Below are 27,549 nucleotides of genomic sequence, written 5' to 3' on the forward strand. Positions count from 1 at the left end.
AGCCAAAATTATCTTTCCCAAAACATTTCCAGATTCACTCCATGTCATGAGGATGCGTTTGGGGAAGTAACGAATTTCAAGAGCTTTGGACATGAAATCTTGTTTCTGCAGCTATCATATTAAGTAAATATCTGTGGTAACCAAATTCATATTCTGCAGTCAGTAAATACGAGGAGATTTAAAGCCAAACCAGTGAGCAGAAGCAACCCTTTAATGGGTTTAACTGATATGTTCTGAGAAAGCTGCCACAGACCCCACAATTTTCTAAATCCTAGTGTTGGCCACTGTGATGTTACTTTCTGCTGTGACTTTAGCATGCGTTTAAAGGAACCAATATTGTATTTCCACAATAGATAATACATAAAGTCTAATAAGTTATGACAGGCATTGTATTTCAAGACAATTATAACTTGCCTCTAGTAGCTTTATAAGGCATGAGACTAAATACCTATTGAGTTTTACCACCCAAGGAGTACTGGTTTGGAATGAAATGCCTGGATCATATTACAGATAGAAAATAACAAATAAAGTTCAAAATAAGGAAACCAGGCTACATACTGATTTGTGAATGATCTCATTGCACACCAGCTCCAGAACATTAATTTTATCAAGAACCCTGAAGCTATTTCTAATGGCAATTGCTATCAGCTAATTTTCAATTTCGTAACCTGTTACGCAGAGAAAAAGACAGTTTGAATGAAAAGAACTAGAAATGACTCTCGTGAACAGCGTGACAGAGCAGAAGGACTGCATGATTGTGAGATTCTGCCGGCACCCATTGTTTATAGATCACGCACTGATATGTGCTCATTTGTTAACTTAGAATTTGAAAAGAACATTTTTAAAAGCTCAGATTTACAGAATAGTGCTAATTCATGACCAAAGGCTCAACATTCAAAAAGTGTATTTACATCCCTTCATTAAAAAGCTGTCCATAAATCCTTATACCTGTGTAAGGTAATTCAAATTGCTACATAATTTGCAATCGCGGTTAAGGGTTTGTTACTTGTGAAATCTTCGAAAATTTATTTTGGAATCAGTTCCTTCTCTTGCAAGAACTGTAAAAAAAAACACATAAAAACGATCACAAGTCACCAAAACAAGATTATTTAGCTACTGCCAAGGTTCAGTCTCACCTTATGTGAGACACACATGCAAGATCCAACATCAACAGAACTTCCTGACTTCTGAATGAAACAAAGCACCAGCCAAGACGGTTGGTGATAACAAAATCAACCTTGCAGTCTCTGAAGTCACACAGAACAAAGGCTGCAGTCGTGTATTTCAGGTGCAATAACTGGAGAAGTGCATTGCAAGGCTGCCATGAACAGCAGCTTTCTCGGAAAAATGTTTCTGACATGAATTGCTTGTTTGTCGCTAAGGCGTCCATACTGTACTCAAGCTAGGAATCTAAACCTCCCATTGGCTTTAAGACACAAAGCATTATTGACAAGTAGCTGTAGCTCAAAAATATTTTAAATTAGTCTTAATAAAGCACATAAAACGCATACTTTTGTTTCTACGACAAACAGTTCCTACTGCATCTTCAAACACTAGTCCTCAAAAGGAGAAATCAGCATGAACGATGTTGCGCCCATCCAAAGTACATTTTGTCATCACTTCTGCTGGTTGCCTGCTCTGTTCTCTTGCAAATTCTGCTTTGCCACCGTGCAGGCAGACATCCCATGAAAAGTAAAGGATCAAAACCAGCCGGTAGAACACTACTCTGCAGCTTCAATGGGCAAACTGTATAAACCAATTACGTAAGTAAATGTAGGAATCAGATTCTAAAGGCAACATTAAAAAGTGAGGAAACTGGCTTGTATACCAGTCAGAAGTACTCCTTCATACTTTATTTAACATTAAAGGAGTTGAAACTAACAGAGAACTGCAGCCTCCTAGGGTAGCTATATAAACAGTGATTGGATGCCAGCAGATATTTTGGTGTAGCAAAGAAATTTCTGCAAGACGAAGTGATAAATTCAAATATACAGTAGTCATGTTTTTTTAAAAAATGAGAATTCTTACAGGAAATTTTATATTTTTACAATTATATTGTGTTATTTTTACAACTTAGGCTATCAATATATAGACTTTTTTTAATTGAAAGCACAGAACAGTATTTATAATCTAAGAATTCAGCAGAATTTGAAATACCTCAATAATAAGATGGAGATAAACCAAATTATGAATGTTGAAACTGAAAAAAGTTCCCTCGCCCTTCTTCCTTGTGGTAACAGGAGTGGCACTGCACATTAGGAGTTCCCGTTTGCAATATTTACTACGTCAATCTCCCAAAATAAAGGAAACCAATTAAACATGAACATTGAAGACTCCTAACAACTAATTCAACAGAACTGGCATGAAAAGAGAGGTTCCGCAAACTTCAGCAGTATTCAACATCGTATTAATCTCATTTGCATTTGTTAAGTGCCCAGATTTACTAAGCGGAGGACAGCATATCAGAAAAACGAAACGTGCCTGCCCGATGCCATTGCTTAATTCACTGGAAGGCACAGAGCGAAGCAGCAGCCGAGTGACACATCCTGCGCGCAGCTCCCAGGTACTGCCAGTCCCCCGAGAAGCTCATTTTAACAGGTGTCAGCTGTAGGATCTTCTAACTGCAGGAATTTACTGAGCCTATGCCCAAGCCATACCTGTTCACACCCACTCGCTTCGGCAAATCCAACTGGTAATGAAGAAATGTTTTCTAGCTCAGTCTACTTGAGCCCTGCTACAAACCTGCGTTCAACAGAGCACTTCCAAGCTGCCCAGAGCCAAGTTTTCCCATCCCATGCACACACGCTGGAGGAAAGAAACGCCACTCTCCTGCACCGCACCTCGCCTCCCCAGACTTCAAAGTCTGCATGCGACACTGAAGTTTTCTGAGTACCACCACCTTCCTACAGTCCACTCTTAGATTCCTTTGTTTCAAAAAGTGCCTTTCCCCCTCCCCTCCCCTTCCTTTTTTGACCAATCATGCTAGGTAGCTGCAGTTTTTGTTTTTATTTTTCTAGGACTATTCTCTCTAGAGGTCTAGAAAAATTTTGAATCGGGACAAGTGCCACAAAGCCTACCGTTCTTTACCAATACAGTATTACTGGAGAAATGCCTTCTTTTTTAACGTTGTACAAGTATGATTCCACATGGACCGAGCCTACTGACAGCACAGGCACCACCTGTGGCTATGACTGACAACATTTAGCAGAATATGAAGAACAACTGGAGCCAAAGAGGCAGTACAAATGCACAGTGTACCTTATCGCAATAGTTTCTAAGCAGCATCACCCTCAGCTGTATAACGCATCTCAGTGCACGAGTGACATCACTGCACACAGCTCCTCACTGTTCTCTTTACAGACTTCTTGCGGTTGCCTACCTCGCTTTTAAATTTTAGAACACTATTTGCATACAGGTGGTAACTCTTGACATTTCATGTCAATCACAGTCCTTCTTTAAGTCGGAGTGTGGGTGCGTTTCAAAAATGAGGTATCTGCAGCACAAAGAAGGGTATTGGTGGAGATACCTTAAGTTGCTGAGCAATCCGTCTTCAGTAATTTCATCTCATTATCACAAAAATATGTTAGAATTTACTTTCCTAAAAGAGCTGGGTAGTGTGCTTAACCTGGGCACAGTAACAGCTCTCGAGGTATATGCACATCGCAGCACTAACTTAACATTCCAAAAGCAAATTCTGGTCTTGCTCAATCTAAAACCAGTATTATACCACTGTAACACAGTTCAATTGATCCTACACTGTCACAGGAACACAATCAAGCCTCAAGTTTAGTGCTACAACTTGATGTGTTTTAAAACTGAGCAGTGCTCTCAAAGTAACCGCGTGCGTAGCGTTCAACTTCACGGGTAAAGTTAATGTTGCTGCTGCCACACTTGGGTAGAGTCTCGCCTGCACAGTCCCCACCATCAGGAAGTTTCAGCAAAACTTCCAACAACAGGCAGAAACAAAGTTTAAAAGGAGAAGTCATTTAACAAAGGCGGGATAGAATTAGTCACAGATGAGGTTTATAACTGTTCATCAAAAAGTCACCAATCATTTGCCTTGCATACACGGTGAGGTGGGTATTTAAACTTAAAAGCACATTACAAAGTCAGAGCTTTAGAATCTGCAGACTGTATAAAACTGGACAAAATCACTAAGTTAATACCTCTTGGCTTCAACTTTCGGTGCATACTGTGATAAAATGCTTTTTTGCTAAGAGCATTCCCATCGCTTCCAATTTTAAAACATTATCTGTTTAATAACCAAAATACTACTTAGCAATAACAATGCTCATTGTTTCCACATTCTTTTCATGTTCAGTCTATCAAAATAAATTGCCAGGAAAAAACCCACACCCACGACAAAGTCTGTTCCTACCAAGAGAAGATCCTTATCTACATCAAATTTTAATGATGAATCGAACTTTGGGAAGCATTTCCCATCACAGTTTGCTTTGAACTCAACTTTAGGCACACAGTACCTTCACTGCCTACAGTGTTGTCCTCCTTGTAACTACACCAGCAGGAACAAGCCCAGGTATCTGCTCGGTAACTTGGGTCTGTGTAGGCTGCTTGTCTCACTGTAAAACTATGCGAACAGCACCGAAACAGAGCCACCAGCTTCCCTTTGGATCATGCTGCTCTTGGGTACGCCGCAGAGAGGCTCAAATCACCACACGCACTCTGGAATATGTCAGGAAGCATTTCAATTATCAATATTTGAGCAATGCTTCCTGTTCAGACCAGCCTGCTCGAGATATTTTCCTTTGACGAGGGACATGAAGAAAATGGCATCTGGAGGTCTTTTAAAGCCCTTGCCCCTTTTTTTTTTTAAAAAAAAAAAAGATTGTCTGACTTGATGATTCACTGTAATTTTTCTAGTAACTGGCAACATTTGGTTGCCAATTACTTAAATATCAAAATAATATATTCGCCTGAAGCAATGAAAAGCAGTAAGAGTTGGCAGTTATTAGATACATTATAAAAATCTTGATCCAAAGAGTTCATCCAATTAGCAAAAGAATAAATTAACTAAAAGGTACACTGCAGAAAGTGTTTGATGCTGTTTCCATTTAGATTATACTTGTGTTCCAGCCCAATAAGAAACAGTGAGAGTGACAGGGAATTATTTTGCGGATCTTTCCATCTGGCACAGGATCCCTCGGAAGAGTCACAGAACAACTGATTTAGCACCAGAGCTCTGGAGGGAGACAGACTACTCCTGTGGGGGGCACGGAGGGGACAAGACCAGCCAGATGAGGGGGTTCTCACTGAGCTGGAAGACATCTTCTCCCAAGCACAGCTTCTAGACCAGCAGCTTTCAGGCTTTTTAGGTTTCACTTGACCAAACCACCCATTTCAGACCAGTAGCCAGAGGTGTAACAACTGACCGGAAATTTCTGGACAAGGCTAAGAAAGTGATGGAAATTAGGATACTTCAGAGTAAATAATAAAGGTAACAGCTAATTCCATTGATGAATGGAATAAGGGAAATGGACCATTTGCTTACAAAAGCTATGCACCTGCTGCTGCAGGTGAAAGCAAGGAATAGAGATGGGCAGCCGTGGTAGGGAGAGGAGTGAGCTGCCTGTTGCTTTCCAGTGCCAGAGAGCTGATGCCCCGGCACTGGAAGGCCTGAGTTAGTGTTTTCATCCAGGGAACACAGGAAAATAGCTCCTGAGCTAAGTTCAAACCTAAGCCCCAGATGAAGTGTTTCCACTTCGACAGGTCACGGAAGAGCTATCCCACAAATTTGTGGTTTCCAAAGAACAGATATTTCAGTTGGATACTCTGGGAAGCACTTCATCATCCTTCTGTCTGTGCCACATGACAATGCCGGGTGGCAGGGGCAGTGACATCCATCTCCCTTACAAGCCTCACACACGGAGTCAAGCCTTATTTCCATTTCTCTTCCTGTTTCTGCTCTATGTCTTTCTGTCCATGCTTCCACCAAAGCGCCACCACAAAGCCCTCTGGAGTCTCCTGCCCATTCTGACCTCGCATCACTACTTTGTCAGTGACAAATATAGAAGGAACTATGGTCCTGCTCCTCCATCCATGGCAATTAGTCCATGAGGATACCCCAGATGACCTGACTTCAGCCCTCATGGAGGCACTTGAGTCTGAGGAGGAAATGTCTCTGAGGTGTTGCCAGCAGCACTGCCACTTGGCTTTTAGTTTGACAGAACCTGGAGGTGCCAAAACTTCTGGATGGGACTGCATCATCCTGGGACATGGGATGAAGCACACAGCACGTGCAGAGACACAGTCAAAGCCATGTGCCATGAGCTGGCATCATTGTTTCATGACACTCACAACAAATTTCAGGTGCCTATAAGGGTGTTCAGTTACAGTGGGCTAGCCCACCACAGGCAAAGTCCTAATCAAGATTGCTGGGGGAATTTTGCAAACTACATTCTTTGAACAGTGTATACATAATTCTATACGGAGAATGTCCTCCTCTTACATCAACCAGAATGATACGATCAAGTATTGAAACTAGAGATGTGTTGCCTGATCTAGTTGAGAGGTGTCCCTGTCCATGGCAGGGAGGTTGGATTAAATGATCTCTGAGGTCCCTTCCAGCCTGGGCCAGTCTATGATTCTATGATTTTATGTTCACACCACTCATGAAAATTTGTACGCAAGGTTTGACAGTGATCACCGATACTGAAGTCAAAGGCAAAGACTGTGAGGTTTTATTACTCTATGATGCAGAACATTTTGGCAACATATTCTACATGCAGCAATACAATATATTATCATTCCACGGAAGATCCCTTTTTTACACTAATGTTAAAACTTAACAAAAGCAAAAAAAGAGGCAAATTACTACTAGCATGCTTAATATCTGTTAACTGTGCTAATGTACTACAATGCTTAATACTAATACTGGGAAGACCCACCTGGAGCTCCACCCTCTGTTCTGCTCAAGTGCTGAAGTGGCCTGAAAACATTTATTTTTTGCTAGCCTAAAGCAGCACTGAATAACTAAAAGGCTTCTCTAAACCCTGTTCCGGTGTACCACAGTATAAACTAGAATTTTGCAGGAAAAAGTCCAGGAAATATCATCTACAATTCTCAAGGGAGAAGTTTCAGCAAACCTGCACATTTATTTTAATGGACTTGGGTTTAAAATTTTACTTTGCGATTTTAAAGGAATAAATAGTCCTGCCATTTATTTCACCTTTATATCCTGCATTACAGTTATCATTAATAATGAACTCTCTGCTGTCCTCCAAATTAAGAATTTTACTTTGCTAATTTCAATCTTTACACTATTATCGACCACTCTGCAAGCACAGCACGTTTCGTTTTTTTTCTTTTAAATAGGATATACCAGCGTCATGGCAGAACTTGGTTAATTGACACTGAAATTATTTTTCCCTCAGTATCTCAAATAATAATTGTGCCTCCACTGAACATCTTCATCAGTCAACGAGAAATGCTTTTTAATATGCATATGCAGAGAAACATGATGAGCAGTCTGGCACAATCATTTTCATAATTAAGTAGCTGTTAGGAAATCCATTTTCTTAAATAGAAGCATAGAATTGGAGGAAATCTCCACAGTCCTCTACCTCAAACTCTTGTTCCTGAGTTATCCACAAACAAGACTGCTAAAAAATTGAATTACCATTACTGTGGCAACATGGTCCATAACACTAACTAAAGCCCCCTTCGCACAACCAGACATGCAGACAAACCCTCCGCTCTCCTGGGTTCCAGGCTCCTACTCAGCCTACTTTAAATTCATCCTTCTTGAATATGATTACCCAACTCCACACTGTTTATACATACTCACACATGCCAGAATAAGGTACCAAAATAATTTCTGAAATACTGCAGAATTTATGTGCCATAAGAAGAATGTATTTTAAAATAGCAGTGTTTTCTTTAAAGATTGTGGAATATCCAAAGGGTGCAATAAATCCAAATAATAAAAGGTAAAAAACCCTAACCCATTGAGCCTAAAAGCTCAGCAAGAGGTAGAACCTTTTTTCTATTTCAAGCTTAAGATGAAGAATTCCTCACCATTTTTACTTTCTTTCAACTCTGATCCTGTGTGTTCACTCCTCCCAGGTCTTCTCACAAAAGATGACAGAGAAACTAAGATCTGTATCTCCAGATGTGGCCAGACACAGCATTCCCTAGAATGTGCTCCCCCACACAGAGCACAGCATCACTGGTCCTGTCATCAATCACAGATGCAGAGCAAAGAATATATAAATATGCTTATTTCTAAACCTCATAGCTTGCTGATACTTGAAAAGAGATAAATCACTCTATGAGTAGCTCATAAATAGTGCTCATTTACATTGGAAGCATTAATAACCCCAATAATATATATAAATACCTATCCCAGTGTATGGGAAGGAAAACAGTAGAATGAACAGTTCAAAAACTTGAAGATGCACAATAAACTTAAAAGCTGAAGAAAAATGCAGAATCACACTAAGATCTTGTGAACTAAAGCTGTGAATCCATGCACATTGCACTCCTGCATGGATACTTGCCTCAGGCTACTATATTTTTGAAAGAAATTGTCTGTGCAGAGATTTACAAATTCACTTGATTTTCAGAAAACTCCTATTCATCATTGCATCGTGTTTCCAGTGAGGGCAGCCAAAGAAGTTAGAATGCTTCAGCTGAAGCCACTAAGTATTTGCTAACTTGATACTGAGGCCAATTCCAGAGTGGAGAAAAGCCCAGAAATTAAGGCTCATGGTAGGGCCAATTTCACAAGAATTCTGAAGAGAACACTCTTTTCTTCCTGAATTTTCAAACTCCTTTGTGCTACCTGAATTTTTACTTTTATTTTCTCCCTCTTGGCTTCTACTAAAACAATTGCAACCTGGTTTCTTCTCCACTGAAAGGTGCTGATAATCTCTAACAAAGAGGAAAGACGGACAAACTAGAGCACAATCCGCATCACTCATTCTCTTATTGGTACCTGATAGTTTGAGCAAAAAAAGAACAGTTTTGCAGTTCCTCCCACTTTAGCCTTCGATATGCCAATATGAGCAGATATTGTTAACAATAATAAATATTTCATCCATCTTGGAAAACACTACAGTTTAGAAAACGAGATGTTCAATCCATTTGAAAAATAATGTGAACACACCATGTTTCTTTGATATAGCGTGGACTTGTAGCTCCTGGTAGGCTTTGAGTGCTTCAGCACGCACGAGCATGCGTAGGAATGTCTTGTTTCAAAATAAACATTAGAACTTGGGTAATAAATATATAATTATTATCTGGATAAAATCAGATGCCTAAAATCCTATTGCCTCTGACTATAATTACAGTAATAAAAGTATTGCTGACTGATGAAGTAATGTACTATTTATGCTGCAGGGACTGCAAATCAACACTTTTTTATACTCAGCCAGTTAAAAAAAATCTAGTCTGCATTATAAAACTTCATTGATACATAAAATAATTCACCTCTCAACTGTATCGATTAATATTTCCGGCTTTCTCTCCCTGAATTATCTCTTTCCTGTAATTTATATTACTGCCATGATAATACATTCATCAATTCAAGGTAATACTTGGTCTTTTCTGGATAAAACATGTTTATATAAAATGCATTTTCATTGTCCTAAATCACATCTTTAAGATATCTTTCATATGTAGTAAAACACTGTCTCAGAAGAATAGAGCAACTATTTCCAAACATGTCTACAAAGCACAACCCTCAGAAACCTCCTATCTTATTTTGAAATCATATCTTTAATCTTATTTTGCTCACTATATCCCTGGAGTGAATATTAAAAAGAAGGCCTATTTTACAGTTGCCAAGTGGGGAAACATCATCTGAACTGCAAATTTAAATTTAAATGCTTTAGATCTTCTAGAAAGATTAAAAATGGGAGCAGTGTTTTCATCTATATTTATGAAGTACTTATTGACAGAGTTTCCACATTCTGTCAGTACGGGTAGAAGAGCCTTCTCTCACTCAGCTGATGTGGATATTGCAATGTCTTTTCTGTTCTCAGTGGAAGAGCTGTGGGCAGCACTCTGCATTCAACTAAACCAGCTCAGACTTAATTTTACATTAGATTACTTTTTGAGAAAACAGAAATATACTGTTCCCTATATCCATTTTCTATTTTAAAATACAAAGATGCACTCAAATGTCAGGTGGCCAATAATTCAGGTACCTCTGTTGCAGCCTATTTTACAATACTTTTGCATAAAGTGCTTTAATATCATATGATTATTCATATTAGCTCATTGCTGCTGCCTTGCTCCCAGATTTCTCTCTTTCTACCTCCTGCAATGTCCACTCCTGTCTTGTCTTTTTTCTCCCCCTCCGATTGAAATGTCTGTTTAACCCTTGCCCTCCCTTCTTGACACCAGGTGCCTAAGCTGAGGGGGACTGTGAGCACACGAAGATCATTCTACCCCATCTCAACTCTCACCTGTTGTACAACAACCTCAGACGGACGCAATGAGCTGCAACGTTTTCCCTGGGAAAATCATGGGGAAAAAACTCAAAGCCTGTGGGGGGGTCTCTTTTCAAAGGCCTTGTGGAAGTGAAAGCCATAGGAAAAGCTGGAATTCAGGAGCAATACAGGAAAATGCCCACAAATTTCAGGGCTGTAACTTCCACTGGCATCAACGGTGTACGTACAAGAGAGAATGCTTTATAGCTTCATCACTTGGCTAAATTTAGATTAATGCTTACAGGAAAAGCTATTCCTCATATTATGTTGATCTTCCCTACCAGGATGAAGCTTATCTTTCTCATTAAAGTGGGAAAGAAGAATTTAAAATACAATTTAATTAACTTACTGTATCTTCCAACCCCAGCTTAGCTCATGGCTCGGACTGGAAGGAGTATCCTGTCAGTACAGACCCTATCAGGGATCCCTACTGAGGGGACAGAAGCTAGAAAGCTCAGACATTCCAGGGTGACCACTTAGGAGGTGGTGATAATCTGATACAATAAGAAAGTATGCCTAATCAACATAAAACCAGGATTTTGCCCACTTTTTGCAAAACACAATATTAGGAAGGCTGTGATTACTTGCTAAGTGAATAAACCACACAGCTCAAACCACAGTGCATACAGTAAATGTGCTTTCATCTGCAAGAGATGTATACAAATAAGAACATTCCTTTCTTAATTGGAGAATCATCTTTATGCATAGCCAACAGACTTTTTCTGAATCTTACCCAGTAAAAGCATCCTATATTCAAGTGAGAAAGCTTATGGTCAGTTTTACATTCACCTCGTACTTATCTTAGTTACCAAATAAAGTCAAATTCTAGAAATAACAAATTTAGTCTAAACACAATGTGTAATGATATCAACTTGCTTACAGTGCTCACTAACGCTTCTAGAAATAATAATCATGCTGCTGCCAGTGATAAAATCAAAGAAACAAAAAAAGCCCATTGGACCAATACTACAGAAGTGTACTAGCCAAGACTAATTAACACCAAGCAATGATAAAGCCCATGCTATAAATTAGCATTCTCTGAGCTCTTCTGCTCAGTGTTCCCATCCAAAAATGAACCTGATCTTTCACATCTCTAATTATCCTGGCAAGTACTATCTTAAACACAGATATACTGCTTCTAGAAAACACTTCTTACTTGCAGCTCTTGCACATTTACAGCATGTGGGTAACCACCTCCCACCCCAGTTTGAGAAACACTCACAAGCATGCTTGATAATTTCTTGGGCATTTTCCAGCTGCTATATCAAATATGGATTATTGATAATCTCTGAAAAAAACCACTTTGAAGGTTCTACCAGTGCTACTACTTTATTTAGGAAAAGCTTTATTTTAAAATAAATTTCATGTTCTGTTGAGAAAAAGCTGTCCTAGGTCTGCCCTGCTGTAGCACTTCAGTCCGTGATGGTCTTTCATCTGAGGCAAGAGTATCATTTTCAAAAGGCAACAAGATGGAATATCTTGATTTACAAAGTAAGATGTAACTGAACATTAGCGTGATTTGGGCAGACAACTGGAGGGGAAAAAAGGCTGCTTTTCAATAATAACAGTGAACATTTCTGTCTGTGTTTGAAAAGATATTGCTCATATCCCACTTAACCAAGAACATGTAGGCGGTAATTAGGCACTGAGCCACTGAGCCTCCAAGCATTTTCTCTTAATGCTGTAATATTAATTAGTACAAAATATGTCCTTGCTGAATAGAAGGGGAGAACAGCCTAATTCATACCAGAAAGAATTAGAAGAGGAAAAATAACCAGAATTAATTACATAACAATTTTGCCAAGGAGTGAAATGCTGCAATAGACGGGTGTACAAAGTAAATACACATTTCAGATGAGCTGTATCAAGTCACCTAATGCAAGACGGATAAAGGTACTAAAACCAACACAAAAGAAAGGCAAAGGCAGTAATGTTCGCTTAAAGGAATAATCTTGAATGTAGAGTGGAGGAGGTTGGATAATCAGTTTTTTCTCTCCAATTTCTAACTTTCTGTGTATGAATAAGAAGGAACATTATCAGCCACTGACTTTGTTCAGAACTGAACATTCAAATCCATCTCTTCTAGAAATGGACGAGTTTCAAGCTCTTACAGACACTTACAAGGCGCTGTTGGCATGTGAAATCCTACCTGTTCACCCACTAGACACACGAGCCCTGTTAATGCCAAAACAACCCGGCTATGAAAGGTCTATTGGAATAATTAGAAACGTTCAGCAGCTACTTTCTTACAGCACTGAATTTCAACCCCACTCTCACTCTTGGGATGAATTAGTTCAGCCTCTGCTCTTTAAATTATATTGTTTAAGAAAGTGAATTCATCCAAATGATAGAAAGCCATGTTTTTCCAATTCATGCCTGCAAAAGAATAGTAAGAGTTACTAGTAAGTTAATCAGCAAATTCTTACATCAACGGGATGCAATAAATGCATAGTTAGCTGGTTTTTAGTAGCACAAGCAACTATTTAAAATTGGGTTTAGAGTAAATTTTGTGTGTCAAAATTCCACTTACTAATCAAACATGTCTAACAGAACTTCAAAAGCTCCAGAAAAGTGCAGTAAATCCCAAACATTCTGAAGCTTTATAAACAGAGGAAACATCTCCTCTCCAAAAGATTTGGAAAGAGGAAATGCAGAAGACGTTTTGTATTATGTCATTAAAAAATTACTTTCCACGCTTTTCCTTCTAGAGAAATTCTAGCAAAATTATTTTCATAGGAAAAGTGTGGAGTGCATAACAGTAGTACTAACCCTTCTAATACAACTTTTAAACCAGAATTTGGTGTGGCTTTATGAGAATGGGCTTAAAATTTACTCTTGAGCTATACTGTGTCATGAGCCATGTCAGGGTAAACTACCTTAAAACACTTGAGTCAGGTATCTAAGACACTGACAAAATTCTCCTTTACGTCAGGCACCTAAACAGTAACAAGCAGAGATCACTGTTCCAAAGTGATTTTCACCAGTCCTGTTGCAGAAATGTTAGTTTTAAAAGCAGTTTTAAAGCTGCTGAAGGTTTATTCTCAGTTCAAAACTAAGCAGGTATCGGTTACAGACAACAACTCTGAGCATATCTGGTTAGTTAAAAAGTGACTATTCACACTGAAACTTCAACTCAGAGTAAAGAGAAGCACACCTATCACGGGATCAGAGTAATTATAACTGATCATCTACTCATGCACACAGAGGATGGCATCATTTCTATCAAACCAAACCTGCCCGGTCAGAGATGAAGTGGGGAATCTCAGAAATTACCCACAGCCTTATGTGGGTCTCCCACAACGACCAACCGAAAACCATGCTCAGTTCAGAGTTGCATTTGCTTCACCCTCTACTGTTGGATCAAACACCTGTACACAAATTTACTAGATTATACATATAGTGTTAATAATCTGCTTTACCTATCTTTGTGCTGTTAGAAATGGTAATGAAGTTTTGGCTGGTACATTAAGATTCTCCTAAAGATGCATTTCCAGGACAGCATAACAAAATGAATAAGCAGTTTGGGAGAAAACTTGTCACAAAATCCTTTCCAATCCTAAAATACCTCCCCTCTTACACTCTCATTCCCTAACGGGATTCTAATAATACTGAATTTGGTTTTTATTTCCTGTTGTTTGAATTCAAATTTCTTATCTACAGAACAAGGAAAAGGCACGCATGACCAGAAGCCAGCACAAGAAATAGCGCTTCACCCCAGCTCAGACAGGGTGGTTCTTGAAACAACTAATTTACCTTTCAGAGAAGGATCTAACACCTCTTCTTCCTCCAGCAGCAGAATCAAAAGGAAGGAAGGTTACTCTTGACTTCAGCGGAAGAGGCACATGCTGTCCCTTTTGACAGCACCAACAATTTTGGTTCATCAACTCCATGAGCTCATAATGATAGTTGTGCCATAATTCACAGAATCACAGAACGTTAGGGGAAGGGAGCTCTGGAGATCGAATCCAACAGCCCTGCCAGAGCAGGACCACAGAATCTAGGGCAGGTCACACAGGAATGCACCCAGAGGGGTCTTGAAAGTCTCCAGAGAAGGAGACTCCACACCCTCGCTGGGGAGCCTGGGCCAGGGCTCTGTCACTCTCACAGTAAAGAAGTTCTTCCTCATATCGAGGTGGATGTTCCTGTGCTCTAGCTTGAATCCATTGCCCCTTGTCCTATCACAGGGCACAAGTGTCCCTTTCTTCCTGACGCCCAGCTCTCATATATTTATAGACATTAATTAGATTCCCTCTCAGTCTTCTCCTTTCCAGACTAAAAAGCCCCAGGTCTCAGCCTTTCGTGATAAGGCAGGTGTTTCAGTCCCTTAAGCATCCTCGTAGCCCTCTGTTGGACTCTCTCAGGTAAATCTCTGTCCCTCTCGAACTGAGGAGCCCAGCCCTGGATGCCACACCCTGGGTGAGTTCTCACTAGGGCAGAGCAGAGGAGGAGGAGAACCTCCCTCGATCTGCTGGACACACTCTTCTTTGTGCCTTGAATGTTGCAAGCACCGAACACACTTTGAGGACAAAAATCAAAAGCTGAACTATGGAACGGGCATCTGAGCTAGTCAAGGGAAAGCTCTGAAGCTATTTTATCTCGTTTTGGATAATGAAAGATCTCACAGAACAGGAAGAAGCTTCTAAAACTGCACAGCTCAGGGACTGAGCGGACATGAAAGTTGTTTTATAAAGCACACTTCCATTTTGCTGCTGTCTCTCACGTTGAGAACATATATTATATCTGTACCTCTCAGATGCTTTGCTAAAATATTTGCCTACAAAATTCAACACCTGGTCTGACAAATTTAAGCACAGAACACTGGAAATCCACACACAAGCAAGAGACACTTCAGCATGTATCGGCATAAGAACGGAAAAACTGAATCAGGGAAAAAGCTGAAGGCAGAGACTCTGCCAAAAATGAGCATTTCTGCTGCTGCCAGTACCACACAGGTTGAATCAAACTGAAATGTAAACAATCCCATTTTAAAAAAGATTCTGCTTGCTGGAAACTTCAGAGATCAAAACAGTTCTAAATCAAGCAGATTTATGTAAGCACATTGTGAAGTAATGGGCTCTGCCTCTCAATAGAAACTCTGACTTTTCTGAGCTGCGGAAATTGCACTGTAAGACTTGGAATACAGTTAAAATATTCTTTAGGAGGAAGAAAAATTGGCTTAAGAAAACAAGAGCTCGAAGAGTGTTTTAAAATCAAATATAATTAGTTCAGACTGCAAATGCTGGAAACTCAATAATGGTGTTATTTTCCACCTTTTTTTTAATCCAAGCAAACGATAGGAAAATAACTTCCAGAAACCACTTCACAACAAAATTCAGATGCAAATCACTACCCATGGAGGTTTCCTCTGATCTACACTTCTCTGAATGACAATTTTTTTTTAAATATAATAATACTTCATTCTAGCTCTGTTAATCCAGATTTCCATGTCTTACCAGAATTCAGAGTTTAATCTAACTTCAAATGCTATGCATCTCGTGGTCTTGAGATATGAACACATCTCTGGTTCCAGATGTTCCAAAGCATATTTAGATGTAATGTTGGGGGATATGGTTTAGGTGTGGATTCTGTAGAGTAGGGTTATAGGTTGGACTTGATGATCTCAAGGATTTTTTCCAACCTGAATGACTCTATGATTCTATGAAAGCCAGCAGAAACATTTAGAAATGTAACATTAATGAGATGAAGATACCACAAGATTTGCTCCTGTTATCTTTAAATGTTAAAGAAGTAAACAGCTCTCGGCAACCACAGATAAGCAGCAGAATGTACTCCAAGATTGTCCTGGCCTTATCCTTCATGAAGAGAAACACCATGGATTTATTGGTTGTCAGTGAATTTGTTTGCTTGTCACCTGCTTGGTGGCTGTTTGGATTGGATACTGCTTGCAGCAAGGTCTGTGACCTGCTTGGTGTGAACACAGGTAGGTAAGGCTGAAGGAACAAAGGTGTATTTGAACCTTTGAATACATTAATTGAATAGGTAACGCGAGGTAAATGGCTGGATGAGAAACCATGGCTGACAAGAGCAGGTTACGAGCTGTGCACAGACATCAGGGGAGCTTTCATGAGGAGGTACTCTCATCACTTCTCTACAGAGATACAGAGGAGATGGAAACAATACTCCTATAGCAAAAAAAAAAAAAAAAGGCATGTTGAAGCTGAAAAGTAAGTCAATGTGCATGAAATATGTTGTGCTAGAAATCTCGTAAGATTCAGCTACAACATGAGATTGTGGCTGAAGAAAGAGGAAAAAAAATCTGTCTGGACAAGACAAAAGCTGCAAACACCTGCTCAATAACAAATCCAAGGTGATGGGCCCCAACAGGAGCAGGAAGGTCCACAGAAGCACAGAGCAATAAAGAAAAAGAAAAAAAAAACCTAATAGAAAAAAATAGAAAAAAATAGAAATAAATAGAAAATAAAAAATAGGAAAAAACCCTAATAGAATAGAAACAGAACTAACGGATTCGTTTCCTGTTCCAGTAAAAAAACAGGTCAAAATACAAGGAATCTTGCAACAAGAATCAGGTAGTACAGCTAGACCTACAAGAAGAGTCAAAATCTCGTCTTCTGAAAAAGCCAGGATCAAAAGCCAAGGAGGAGGAGGGTAACACTGCATACTGAGTGAGGAAACAGAAGACATAATAAATTGCAGCACAAGACACAAGAAGACACAATGTTTTGTATTATATTTTGAATATAGGACACAGATCCATCAAAGAATGGATCAAAGTTAAGGAAAAGAACCTGGATTACACATTCCGAACAAAAAATGAAAAAGAGACAGAAATGAAGACTAGATAATGAAATATCGAGCAAACTTGTTCAAAAGAAGGTAAAGGAGCAGCTAAGAGAATTAAATTCTCACAGGGAATATGGAAGTTACCAAGTGTGACCATACTGAAAGCACAAAGGCAATGGGTGATGCTGAGGGGCACTGGGGGAAAGGCTGAAGGAAGGGAAATTTGGAACCGATTTTCTGTAGTGAATTAATTCAAAATTTCTGTCAATGAAATATTTATGACAACTATCAATCAATTTTGATACCAATATCTAAAACCTATAGAAATATGTTGTGCTAACAGGCAATTGTTACAAGCTGTCTGACTAAATTTGTATTTAACATCTGTGCTATTTTCACAAGTTCCTGTAAATGTGCTTTCACGTGAGCAAATCTGACAGTCAAAAAAATCTGAGGATCAAATCAACCAGATGGACCGATGTTTTTGACTGTACACTTTTTGAACAAAGCCTGTTCAGATTTCCATGCGTTCGCACAGTAAAATACATCTGCCAATCATGTTAAATGAATAAAAAAAAAGCTGATTATAAAACAAATTTAGAAGCATACAGGGATCAACTTGTTTACCACAAGTTGTAAGACTTTTAGTTTGTGATTTTACTTCATTTGACCTTTAGGCTCATTATCTCACTACTGGTGGCCAAACCATCTCCTGCTTTGCTACTTGGACGATCCCATTTGGGGTTGTGATCCCTGTTTTGAGAACCATCGCCTTAAAAACAGTATTGTGTGCAGAGGGTAAGGGATCTTGAATGAAAAAGAAACTGTAGACGTTCACCTTTTTGGTTTGCCAAACCAGACACGGTGAGCACACTAAGTATTTCGTGAGCCATCAAGCATGCTGCAGATGGACTTCTGGCCTTCAGAAAGTCTTAAGAGTACAATAAATGTCCGGTATGTTTGCATAAGAAATCATCCACACTTGAGTTGCCTTTTAGTTTCCAGAAGCTGTGTAACAATTATTCTACTGCATCACATCATTTGTCTCTTTTTTAGTGTATGGCCTGTGATTTTTCTGGCTGGCAGTGAATAGTTCCTTTATCTTAATCAAACAGCAGTTTCAGAGGCGAAACTGTTTGGGGCCGCCTTAGCACATATTTGCCTGATATTCTGTCATTGCTTCTCTGAAGCAGGATTATTTAAAATTAATATACTTTCATAACCAAGATATATTAGTATTACTTTCCTATTTCAAAGCTTTCTATGGCTATGTCAATCCACCCATGCTTTATTTTGAATAATAATTGTTCCTTTTTATTCTCTGTGAAAAGTAACAAAGGTATTACCGAAATCTCTAGATTTAGATTTTATTATTGCAACATTTACAAGCTTCTGAATTCACATCACCATATCAAGAAATGCTATTGGGTTGGGTTTTTTTAATATGTGGTTATTTCTTGTAATTCAGTCATATGTCACTACTACTTTAAAAGGGAGACTAGCAGCAAACAGACAAATTCGTGTGTTTTTTTAAAACACTGCTGTCATATTTAAGCATAAAACCATTAACTACCTGGGACACGTTTAAAGTCAATAATGCCTGTGTTTGTGAGATCAAGGCCTAAGCTCAGCGTTATTCCATCGCACAGAACACAGATCAACAACCACCGACCACATGCAGCTCCGCTTCCCTCCCAAGTCTCGTAGTTCGAACGACATAAAGCAATACATTCAAGATCAATATCTTTCCAGCTCTGCATGACATTATCTTTTGTATTCTTTGGTCTCTTAGCAATTTGTAACACCCCTTTTCAATAAAATTTTGCTTATTTAACAACAACTTGACTTCTTATTTTATAGCTTTTCCTCCTAACATTCAGAATTGGCTGTTCAGCATTACACTCTACTAGACTAACTAGTATTAAAAAAAAAAAAAAATTCTTATTCTGATTTATAACAATATCATACCACTCATTTTGCTAACACTGTCATCAGTATATGCCATTTATACCTTCCATAAAAACTGGATTTTTCTCCCTATTTGTAACACACCTTGCTTATCAGCTATTTTCTTCAACTCATCTGAAAAACCCTCAAAAGCTAACTCTACAAGTTCAGACTCTGGAATTTACTGAATACTCTTATTTCGCTTTGTATGCTGAAGATGTAAACCATTTCTAACATTCCAGAACTGTTTTCTAAATTAATCGTCTGGAAAAATATTTTCAGAAATTAAATTTAAAATCAACAGTGTTTTCAGGATGCAAACTAGAGCTGCTACGAACTGGATTCAATCTTTGTATCAGTAATTTGGTATTCTATGTCTGATACTTATGAGAGCAGTAACTACTGTGTACAAGCCATGAAGATGCACCCATTTTGAGCAAATGAAAGGTACAAAGCAGGTCATTCATAAAGCACATTAAAAACTTTTGCTTTAATTCTCCTGTTTAGCTTCGAGTATCAAATATTTACAGAAATACTTGATACCTTTTTCTAAACACCAAATAAACATGGCTTTTAAGAAATGTAAATGAAGACTTATACTTTTTCTTCCAATGCTGTAAGTAATGTACATCTTGGTTTCAAAAGCATTTCACTTTCATTTCCAAAGCATAAGAAACAATTATGTATCTCAAAAAATATTTATTCCAACTGATTTACTTTTCTAATGCAAAATCTTTAAGGATGCCCCCATATTCTTTTATATCACTATATCACACTGACTAATCATATAACCATTCTAGATGCAAAATAACTTCACCTCAGTATTACCACAGTCACACGTCTCAATAAATTCTTTGACCCTTACGTTTTATCCTTATTTTTGAATTAGCAGAAGTGTGTCTGTCAACCATGCGTGTCTGGTTGTGATGATATAACCTGTCAGCAAGAGGGAAGCTTAGCGAAATTATCTGTCATCACTTTTCCTAAAACAAACTGTAGCTTTCAGGGACTTCTGGAAAGCGGATACGGGCAGCAGTTAGTGCGACAACAGGCTGAACGCCCTGCGTCGCATCAGCAGGTGCTTTTTGTGTTCCTGCTACCTGTGGACCCCCCATCATGCCAGGGTGAAATTCCACCCTCAAGCATGGAATTCACCGACGCATTCACCTATTTGCTAATGGGTCGTACTAAAAGTAAAATATCTTGGTGATTCTCAAATTGTGCTGTGGAATTAAAAAAAACTAAAATAAAGCAAAAAAACCCCCCAACCTCTTAAAGATGTCTTTTCACTTAAATTGCTTTTGTTCGCAACCCCCCCTTCTCTCGCTCTCCCCTAGACCAGCAATAAAGTTTGGGTTACGTCACTTCTAGATTCGTACATGAAGGAGGACATCATTTAAAGCCATTTTAAAACATGACAGCTAGAAGCAGATTTCTGACTTTGCAAATTGTTTTACTGTATATAATACTTTTTCCATGCTAATAAGTTATGACTGTGCTTGCAAGGAAGTTAAGAAATCATTCTAGCTTTTTATTTTCAATAAAGGAAGCAGTGTTCTGCTTCAAATCTTTTACCACCAAAGACCAAGAATTTCCATTCAGATCTCACGTTGTTGTTATACGTGCCTGTTACTGATACGATGTTTTGGGCCACGTTCACAAAAATTCATATTAAAAAGTTTTTCCTTTTATCCAGTCAGTTTTACTAACTTTCATCATCCACATACATTTGATTCACTTGCATAAAAATCATATATACAGAAATGAAGTTTAAAAGGAAGAAACTAAAGTGATATTTGCAATGTTACTTTTTACCATGATATCACCTTCATCACCTCTTAGAGCTTCATTTCTACAGTTATTCAAATGATTTTTACCAAAGAAAGCCAGAATTCACCAGAGAAAAAAAGGAGTTTGACAGTACCAGGAAAAAGACTGAAAATAGTTGTGCAGGCTTTTATGTTGTACAAAAAAAGTGACATCTAATGTCATATAATAATATTATTAGTGTTCTTTGGGATTAAAAGTCTGCAAAAGCATAAGCTGACAGGTATTGATACCCATATCTCTTAATAAAGCCAACAGAATTTGGAAGGAAAATCAAGTCCTTGGTATACCATAAAAAGCCGTGTTTAAACAGTAATATACAAACCTAAACACCTAACTTAACCTAAAAAAAAAATCAGTTGATTACATTTCTTCTTCTTTATTAAAATTTCAGTTGACTATCTAACTTAATTCTTCTTTCACTGTTGACGAAGTTAAGAAACTCGAAAATCTACATCTGCACTGGAGGCAAGGCACTTTTCTTGTTGGCAGAACATGCTCCCCAGGCAAAATGGTTTCTTTTAAATAGCTTTTGAATGTACTACGGATGCTGTGGTGCTAACTTGTTTTGCCTCCAGCTGAGACAATTTGCTGCTATTGCAGACATTGGACAGTTTGCTTCACCACCTACAGGCCATGTCCTCTCTGTCACCTGCACACAAAACGTACTTCCACAATTTTCACTTTTCTAATGCTGCAAAACAGAAGTTTCAAAGCAGAAAAGCAAAAAGGAAAAATGGGCTCTGACATTTTTGCATGCTTCTGGAAAATGTTTAACATTTATTCCTCACTAATCAAAAAGCTTGCATTTTTGCCTGTAACTACAGGCTCTTTGGAATTTTGAACAAGAACAGGCAAGAACGTTCCTCAAAAATCTTTTTCATGTCACATTTATTTCCCTTTGATTTTATTTTAAATGAAGATTCTATCATTAGCCATATAAATCAGAAAAGATGGTGATTTGTATATAGAAAAAGAATTGCATACCTTATATTGGATAACTAGACCATAAACCAAAATATTTTGCTTTTTCGCTTCCCTTGCAAATTTCTTGATCCTACTTAGTTCTTCCATCCCAATGCTGAAGGAAGCATTTTCTGAAACATCCATGTGCACCTGCAAAGGTACAAATAAGAAAAAGGAAAAATAAAACAAAAGTATTTCCATTTTTTCCATCGTGTGATATTTAAGACTGCCAGCTTTTAGTATGTCATTTTTATACGCTAAACTCTAACCTACCTTTCTCAGATTTCTTTTTTTTTTTTAATAGCAGGGCACTAGAGAAGTACAGGTGTTTTTCTTAAGCATCTTCAAGCATTTCTAGATGGAACTGCATTCTCTGAAGATTCATTCTGAATTAACTACCATTTCAGTAAAGCATATTACCTGCCTAAATTCAATTAACTTCAAGATAACACTTGAGGTTTAAAAAGTACCCCAAAGGAAGGCCGAGATATACCTGTCAGGAGCTCCTGGGCACGGAAAGGCAGGTCTCACACAGCAGGGATGCTGCGCAAACACGGTGGGTCTTACAAGACCTGAGCTTCAGGGAAGTATCAACTAGTTCAATCCCTTCCCAAGGTCACAGTCTAATCAGTTTATTTTACAAGGCTTTTGTTAAATGTAGAAATCAAAACTGAGGATGACTTATTTGTAAATATAAAGTTTCAGCATCTGTTAGTAGCAGAAACACCTTTTTCCCTTTAAAGAAAGAGAAAATATTTCTCTGACTGAACGATTCCATTGATATAAAACCTATTTTAAGTACTACAGAGGCAGGAGTCTAGAGGCAGTCCTAGAGATCTGTGCTTGGGAAAATTATTTCAAGTTCCCTTTATACCTGAACTTTACCTCCGTGCTTCCGAGTTCTGTAACACTAATCTTTCCTTCTCTGCTGTGTCCAGAAACAGCAGTGCAGTTACTGCTTTAGCTCACCGATGTCCCCAAAATCTCCAGTCTGGCACCAGAAAAAAGGACAGACTTGGAAATCTGGAGCAATTTATAGGTGGGACTATGGACAGAAGTCATCGTGTCCAGTGCAAGCTTATCCTTTTATGAGGATAATTCTCCCCAGGCTGTTTAAACAGACAAGTTGACACAATAACACCACCTGCTATTTTTACAGCTGAAGAAGCTGACTATCCAAAGGAAAAATCAAACTGATTCTCTTAATTATCAGATTGTTACAAAGACGTTCCAAGTGTCCCGACATCAAAAAACAGACAAAAACTTCCCAATTATGCCAAAGTCTGCCTGAGACTGCTCCTGGTTATGAGGTTAGAACGGGAGCAGTTAGCTGCTCTCCATATTTGTACTTTCAATTCTTCACTACCAGCAAGAGTTTTTCTCTTGAGAGTAGAAAATAACATTTCCTGGACAGCTAGTACCTAAAATCTATGCATTTAAATGTCTTCATAGTGCTTAAAATTCTGAGTCACATTTTCCTAAGAATTATTAATGTGCCCTCTCACATCAAAATGAAGTGTCTTACAGGACTTCTCAGAAACAACCCGTTCAAGTTTTATGTTAAATCAAGTATACAGCAAAGAATAAAGCTGAGGAGAATCCCAGTCACAAGTCGTAGTGAAGAGGACATCCAACACTGAATTTAACTAAAGACCGCTGAAGGAAGTTTCTATCCCCCAGCCACACCATCTGTAGTAAGTTTTAGGGATCAGACATTTAAAGGACCTAAAATAGTTACTAGTGATTAATAAGAGACAATGATTTGTTTAGCTAATTCTTTAGTCATTTAAAACATACTTTCCAGTCTTCCTGTTTCCTCTTTCTTGTATTTCTAAAAGATAGCATGGTAACTCCATAAAATTCAGAAGTGTAGCATAAAATGTGTTTTTATAGCTAGAGTACTTCATTTTTTTTTAAATATACCTTTAAAAAATCTATTTGTATTTGTCTTTGAAGTGTTAGCAATTGCTTCCTGCTTGTGGGAGAAAAATCTCTCCCACACTCCAGTTTCGGGAAATTTCAAGTAGTTGTCAGGAACAACTGATGGATTTGGAGTACAGTAAAGGGATTAAATGTATGATTTTCTCCTGAGGCTGTTTTAAAAAGTGTCTATCTAAATAATTTGTGCTTGCTGCAGGCTGCTCAAGTAAGTACAATTTCATTAAAAATGGTGCTGGATTCTATAATGACTTTAAGATCTAGTATCTCAGGGGCAAACCCTGAGTTTCGTGGTGAGTTTGTGTGAGCATTATTTGCATTCATACCTACTTCTCAGGAAATATTAATTTCAGAATATTTGTAGCTACAATTATTAAAAAAAAGTTCTCGCATTCCATGTGTTACACTAAAAAAGCATTTGATTTGAAGTCCAGAGTAGAGAATATAGCTATGAATCAAGCACAGACTAAGCATGTTTTTAACACTGCAGTATTACCTAGTTGATTAACAATTCCAACTTTACCTGCACACCCTTAGAATTTAACAGATAAAAATGTTTTTTTATATTATTGACAGACGACTACTGAAAATATCCTCAGCCCAGAAAAGAGCATTCTGCACGTTCAGTAGCCTTGTAAATGGGCAACAGATTTGAACGCGTGTCATCGCTCCCAGTATGAAAGGCAGAAAGAATGTATCTTTGAAAATTTAGTAAAATTAAAGCTCTAACTTCCACAGAAATAAGGTCAAAAAAAAAAAAGACTGTCTAGAAATTATGCTCTAAACACTCATGTTTCCAGAATCACAGTAGGTCGCTCCAAGACAACAACATACAATAGGTAAGGATTTAACTTTCCTCATTTTTAAAAGTAATTGATCTTCATAATTTTTCATTTATTTGTTAAATCAATAATGAGATTTCATCGCTTAAATTTCAGATTAAGCTTAAAATTGAGAATTCTCCAGATCACTAGACTATACACTTCAGAAAATATTCAGGCCCCTACTTATTCTTCTTTCAAGAACTTCATATACGGAACTATATTTTTAAATCACATCATATTATCTTGTGCTATTGCTGCAGAGTTTAATATATGTAGTCCTGAGGCACACTCCTTGTGACACATGACATTAATGACCCTCATTCAACCCAACACTTCTCATCCCTACCTGTTAAGCCAGAGAACATGACAGAATTAATTGGATCTGCTTACACTGCATGGAGACTCTTCAATCTGCTCATATTTTCTCTCTTTGACAGTGTGAGCAGAATAAAAGTCATGTACACCTTCAGCTGTCATCCACATGAACTGTTAAATTATTCTGGCACCAATAGTCAAATAATGAGAACTTCAGCCAAAAACACCCCTCGAAACTTCTGCCACATACCAGAATAGATACTTCAGTTTTACAACTTCTCAGGAAGTATGTATTAAAGTTATACTGCAAAGTTAATTTCTAATACCTGGACTAGAAAAGCAACAGTAATTTTAACACTTCGAATAAACCACACAGCACAGAAAAAAAAAATAAAGCCACTGAATGCTGCTTCAAGTGAGCATTCAAGCAGAGCACATCAGGTGCAGCATCCCCAGCAGAGGTGGAACACAACAGTAAAGCAGGAGTTCACAGTTCAATGACCAGTCACAGTGAGTCTTCCACAGAAATATGTAACTAATAAATTGTCATTTGCCAGTGTTGGTTTATTTCCTAACAGCATGCAGTGCGTTTGCTGGAGTGCAAATACTCCTTACAGTGCAGATGCTCTTTACAGTCCAATTTGCAGCTTGAATTTACAATTTTATTCAGAGCTAGCAGCAGTTTCAACCTAGTCTAATGTTGAAAAACATTTCTTCAGATGCTTTCTGCAGGAGTTACCTACCAAAACAAGAACAACTGGATATAAGAGAGGAATATTTGATTTTTCCAACATGTCCACTAGGTGCCGTGTTTCTTGAATGGCGCACTTTCTATCCTAAATGAAAATAAATGTTTACAATTAGTGAAAACATAGAATGATTTCATAAAAACGGAATTCAAAGGTCTGTTATTTAGCTAAAAAAGATGCATCACTTTTTTGGTTTAGGGGGATTTATCTGGTTGGTTTTAAAGTATTTGCAGTGTTTCTGTCTGGAAAAGCTATAGCTGTTTGAAAACAAAAGAAGAGGTATTAATAATATCACCCTTAAGAAATACATATATAACAAGCTTAACGATCTTGATTTGTGCCAGGTATGGTTCATCTAAAACCCTCCTGTTCCCACAGAGGCACACAAACACAGATTGCACGGCATGCACATGGCCAAAATGAGAAACACTAGTTTAGACCACGGTAGTAACGCACAGCTAGACGACTACATGTATGACACAGCTCTTCTTGAGACAATTCACTTCAATACAGTATCTGTGACAGGAAATCTTAAATCACTTTCAGACGAATTCCTCTTGTTGAAGAATTAATGACTGGTTCAACAACACACTGACGGAAGTGCAGAACCAGGAGAGAAAGAACAGGGCAGTATCTCAAAGGTCTAGCGAGGTGCACGGTGGAAAGAACAAACATCGGAACGGACACACCAAAAGGATAGAAATAACAAACAACTTGTTACTCAAATATGCAGTTATTTACCATTGCTAATACGACTAAGTGCAAAACAAAAAGCATGCATCGTTACTACTTACATTTACACAAACAAAATTGTAGCACTGTCCTGAAAAGATGTTTTGCAGGTGACCGTCGTTTTTGCTTAGAGATACTGATACAGCTTTAACCTGATTAGAAAAACAAAAAATATTACTGTGTCACAGACTTGATTCAGCCTAAATTAACTGCTAAAGCTTCCACCATTATGGCAGAGTTTATACATTCAAACAATTTAAAACTCACAATTATTCTTTTCCACTATGAGAATTTTAAATTGCTCAAATTTTTGAGGTGACTCTCCAGTGAAGCATGGAGCTCAACAGCCTGCAGAGCTGTCTGAAAGTTTTTGCTGAACATTCTGCTAGGGGGAACAAGTCCAGAAACAGCCCTGGAAGTATCACACACGAGTGCTGCAGCCTGGATTAGGATACTCAACTGCGCCCAGACATGATAGACAATCTAATCATTTTGGACCTCCAATTCCAAGAAAATCTCTATAATATTCAACTACGTATATATTTTGTTTTCATGCAACTAAAAATAAAATAAATAAAAAGCTATGTATGAAAGACCAGGTGCACAGGCATACGACAAGACTGATTTACAATTTCTCCTGAAATTACCACAACGAATACTTTAAAATATTGTCTTAGTCACAGACCTAATCACTTTGCAATCTTTAACGATAACACCAGCTAAGAAATTATCTTATAATTAAAATAAAAATAGGTTCTATTACATTATCGCTTCAGGATTGCCTTAAGTAAAACAGCAAACCAGGGAACCGAAGGGAAGTCTGTTCCCTAAAAGATACACTTTGAAGACAATGAAAAAATCCACCTGAAAATAAGGTTAAAAAATATTCAGGTTGCTGAGCAACCTGGCCTAGTTAAGGGCATCCCTGCCCATAGGGGGTTGGATTAGATGATCTCTAAGGTCCCTTCCAACCTAAGCCATTCTGTGATTCTGTGATTTCTGTTAAACCAGCTGTATTGGGTTGGCTCAGCCGGATTT

The 27,549-nt window shown here is 38.1% G+C and overlaps 1 protein-coding gene across 1 annotated transcript in view; it reads right to left on the reverse strand.

Annotated features, from left to right (window-relative positions):
• LOC104271445 (isoprenoid synthase domain-containing protein-like) overlaps positions 1 to 26,663 on the reverse strand; it is a gene marked incomplete at its 5' end in the record, with an annotated part of 42,365 nt that extends 15,702 nt beyond the window's left edge. The window contains 3 exons of the mRNA XM_009866111.1: positions 21,975 to 22,103; positions 25,774 to 25,866; positions 26,574 to 26,663. Of these exons, the coding sequence (XP_009864413.1) occupies positions 21,975 to 22,103; positions 25,774 to 25,866; positions 26,574 to 26,663 (312 nt within the window). The remainder of the gene's footprint in view (positions 1 to 21,974; positions 22,104 to 25,773; positions 25,867 to 26,573) is intronic.
• Positions 26,664 to 27,549: the final 886 nt, after the last annotated feature.

The sequence above is a fragment of the Apaloderma vittatum genome, unplaced genomic scaffold, assembly GCF_000703405.1.
Source record: "Apaloderma vittatum isolate BGI_N311 unplaced genomic scaffold, ASM70340v1 scaffold93, whole genome shotgun sequence".
NCBI lineage: Eukaryota > Metazoa > Chordata > Aves > Trogoniformes > Trogonidae > Apaloderma > Apaloderma vittatum.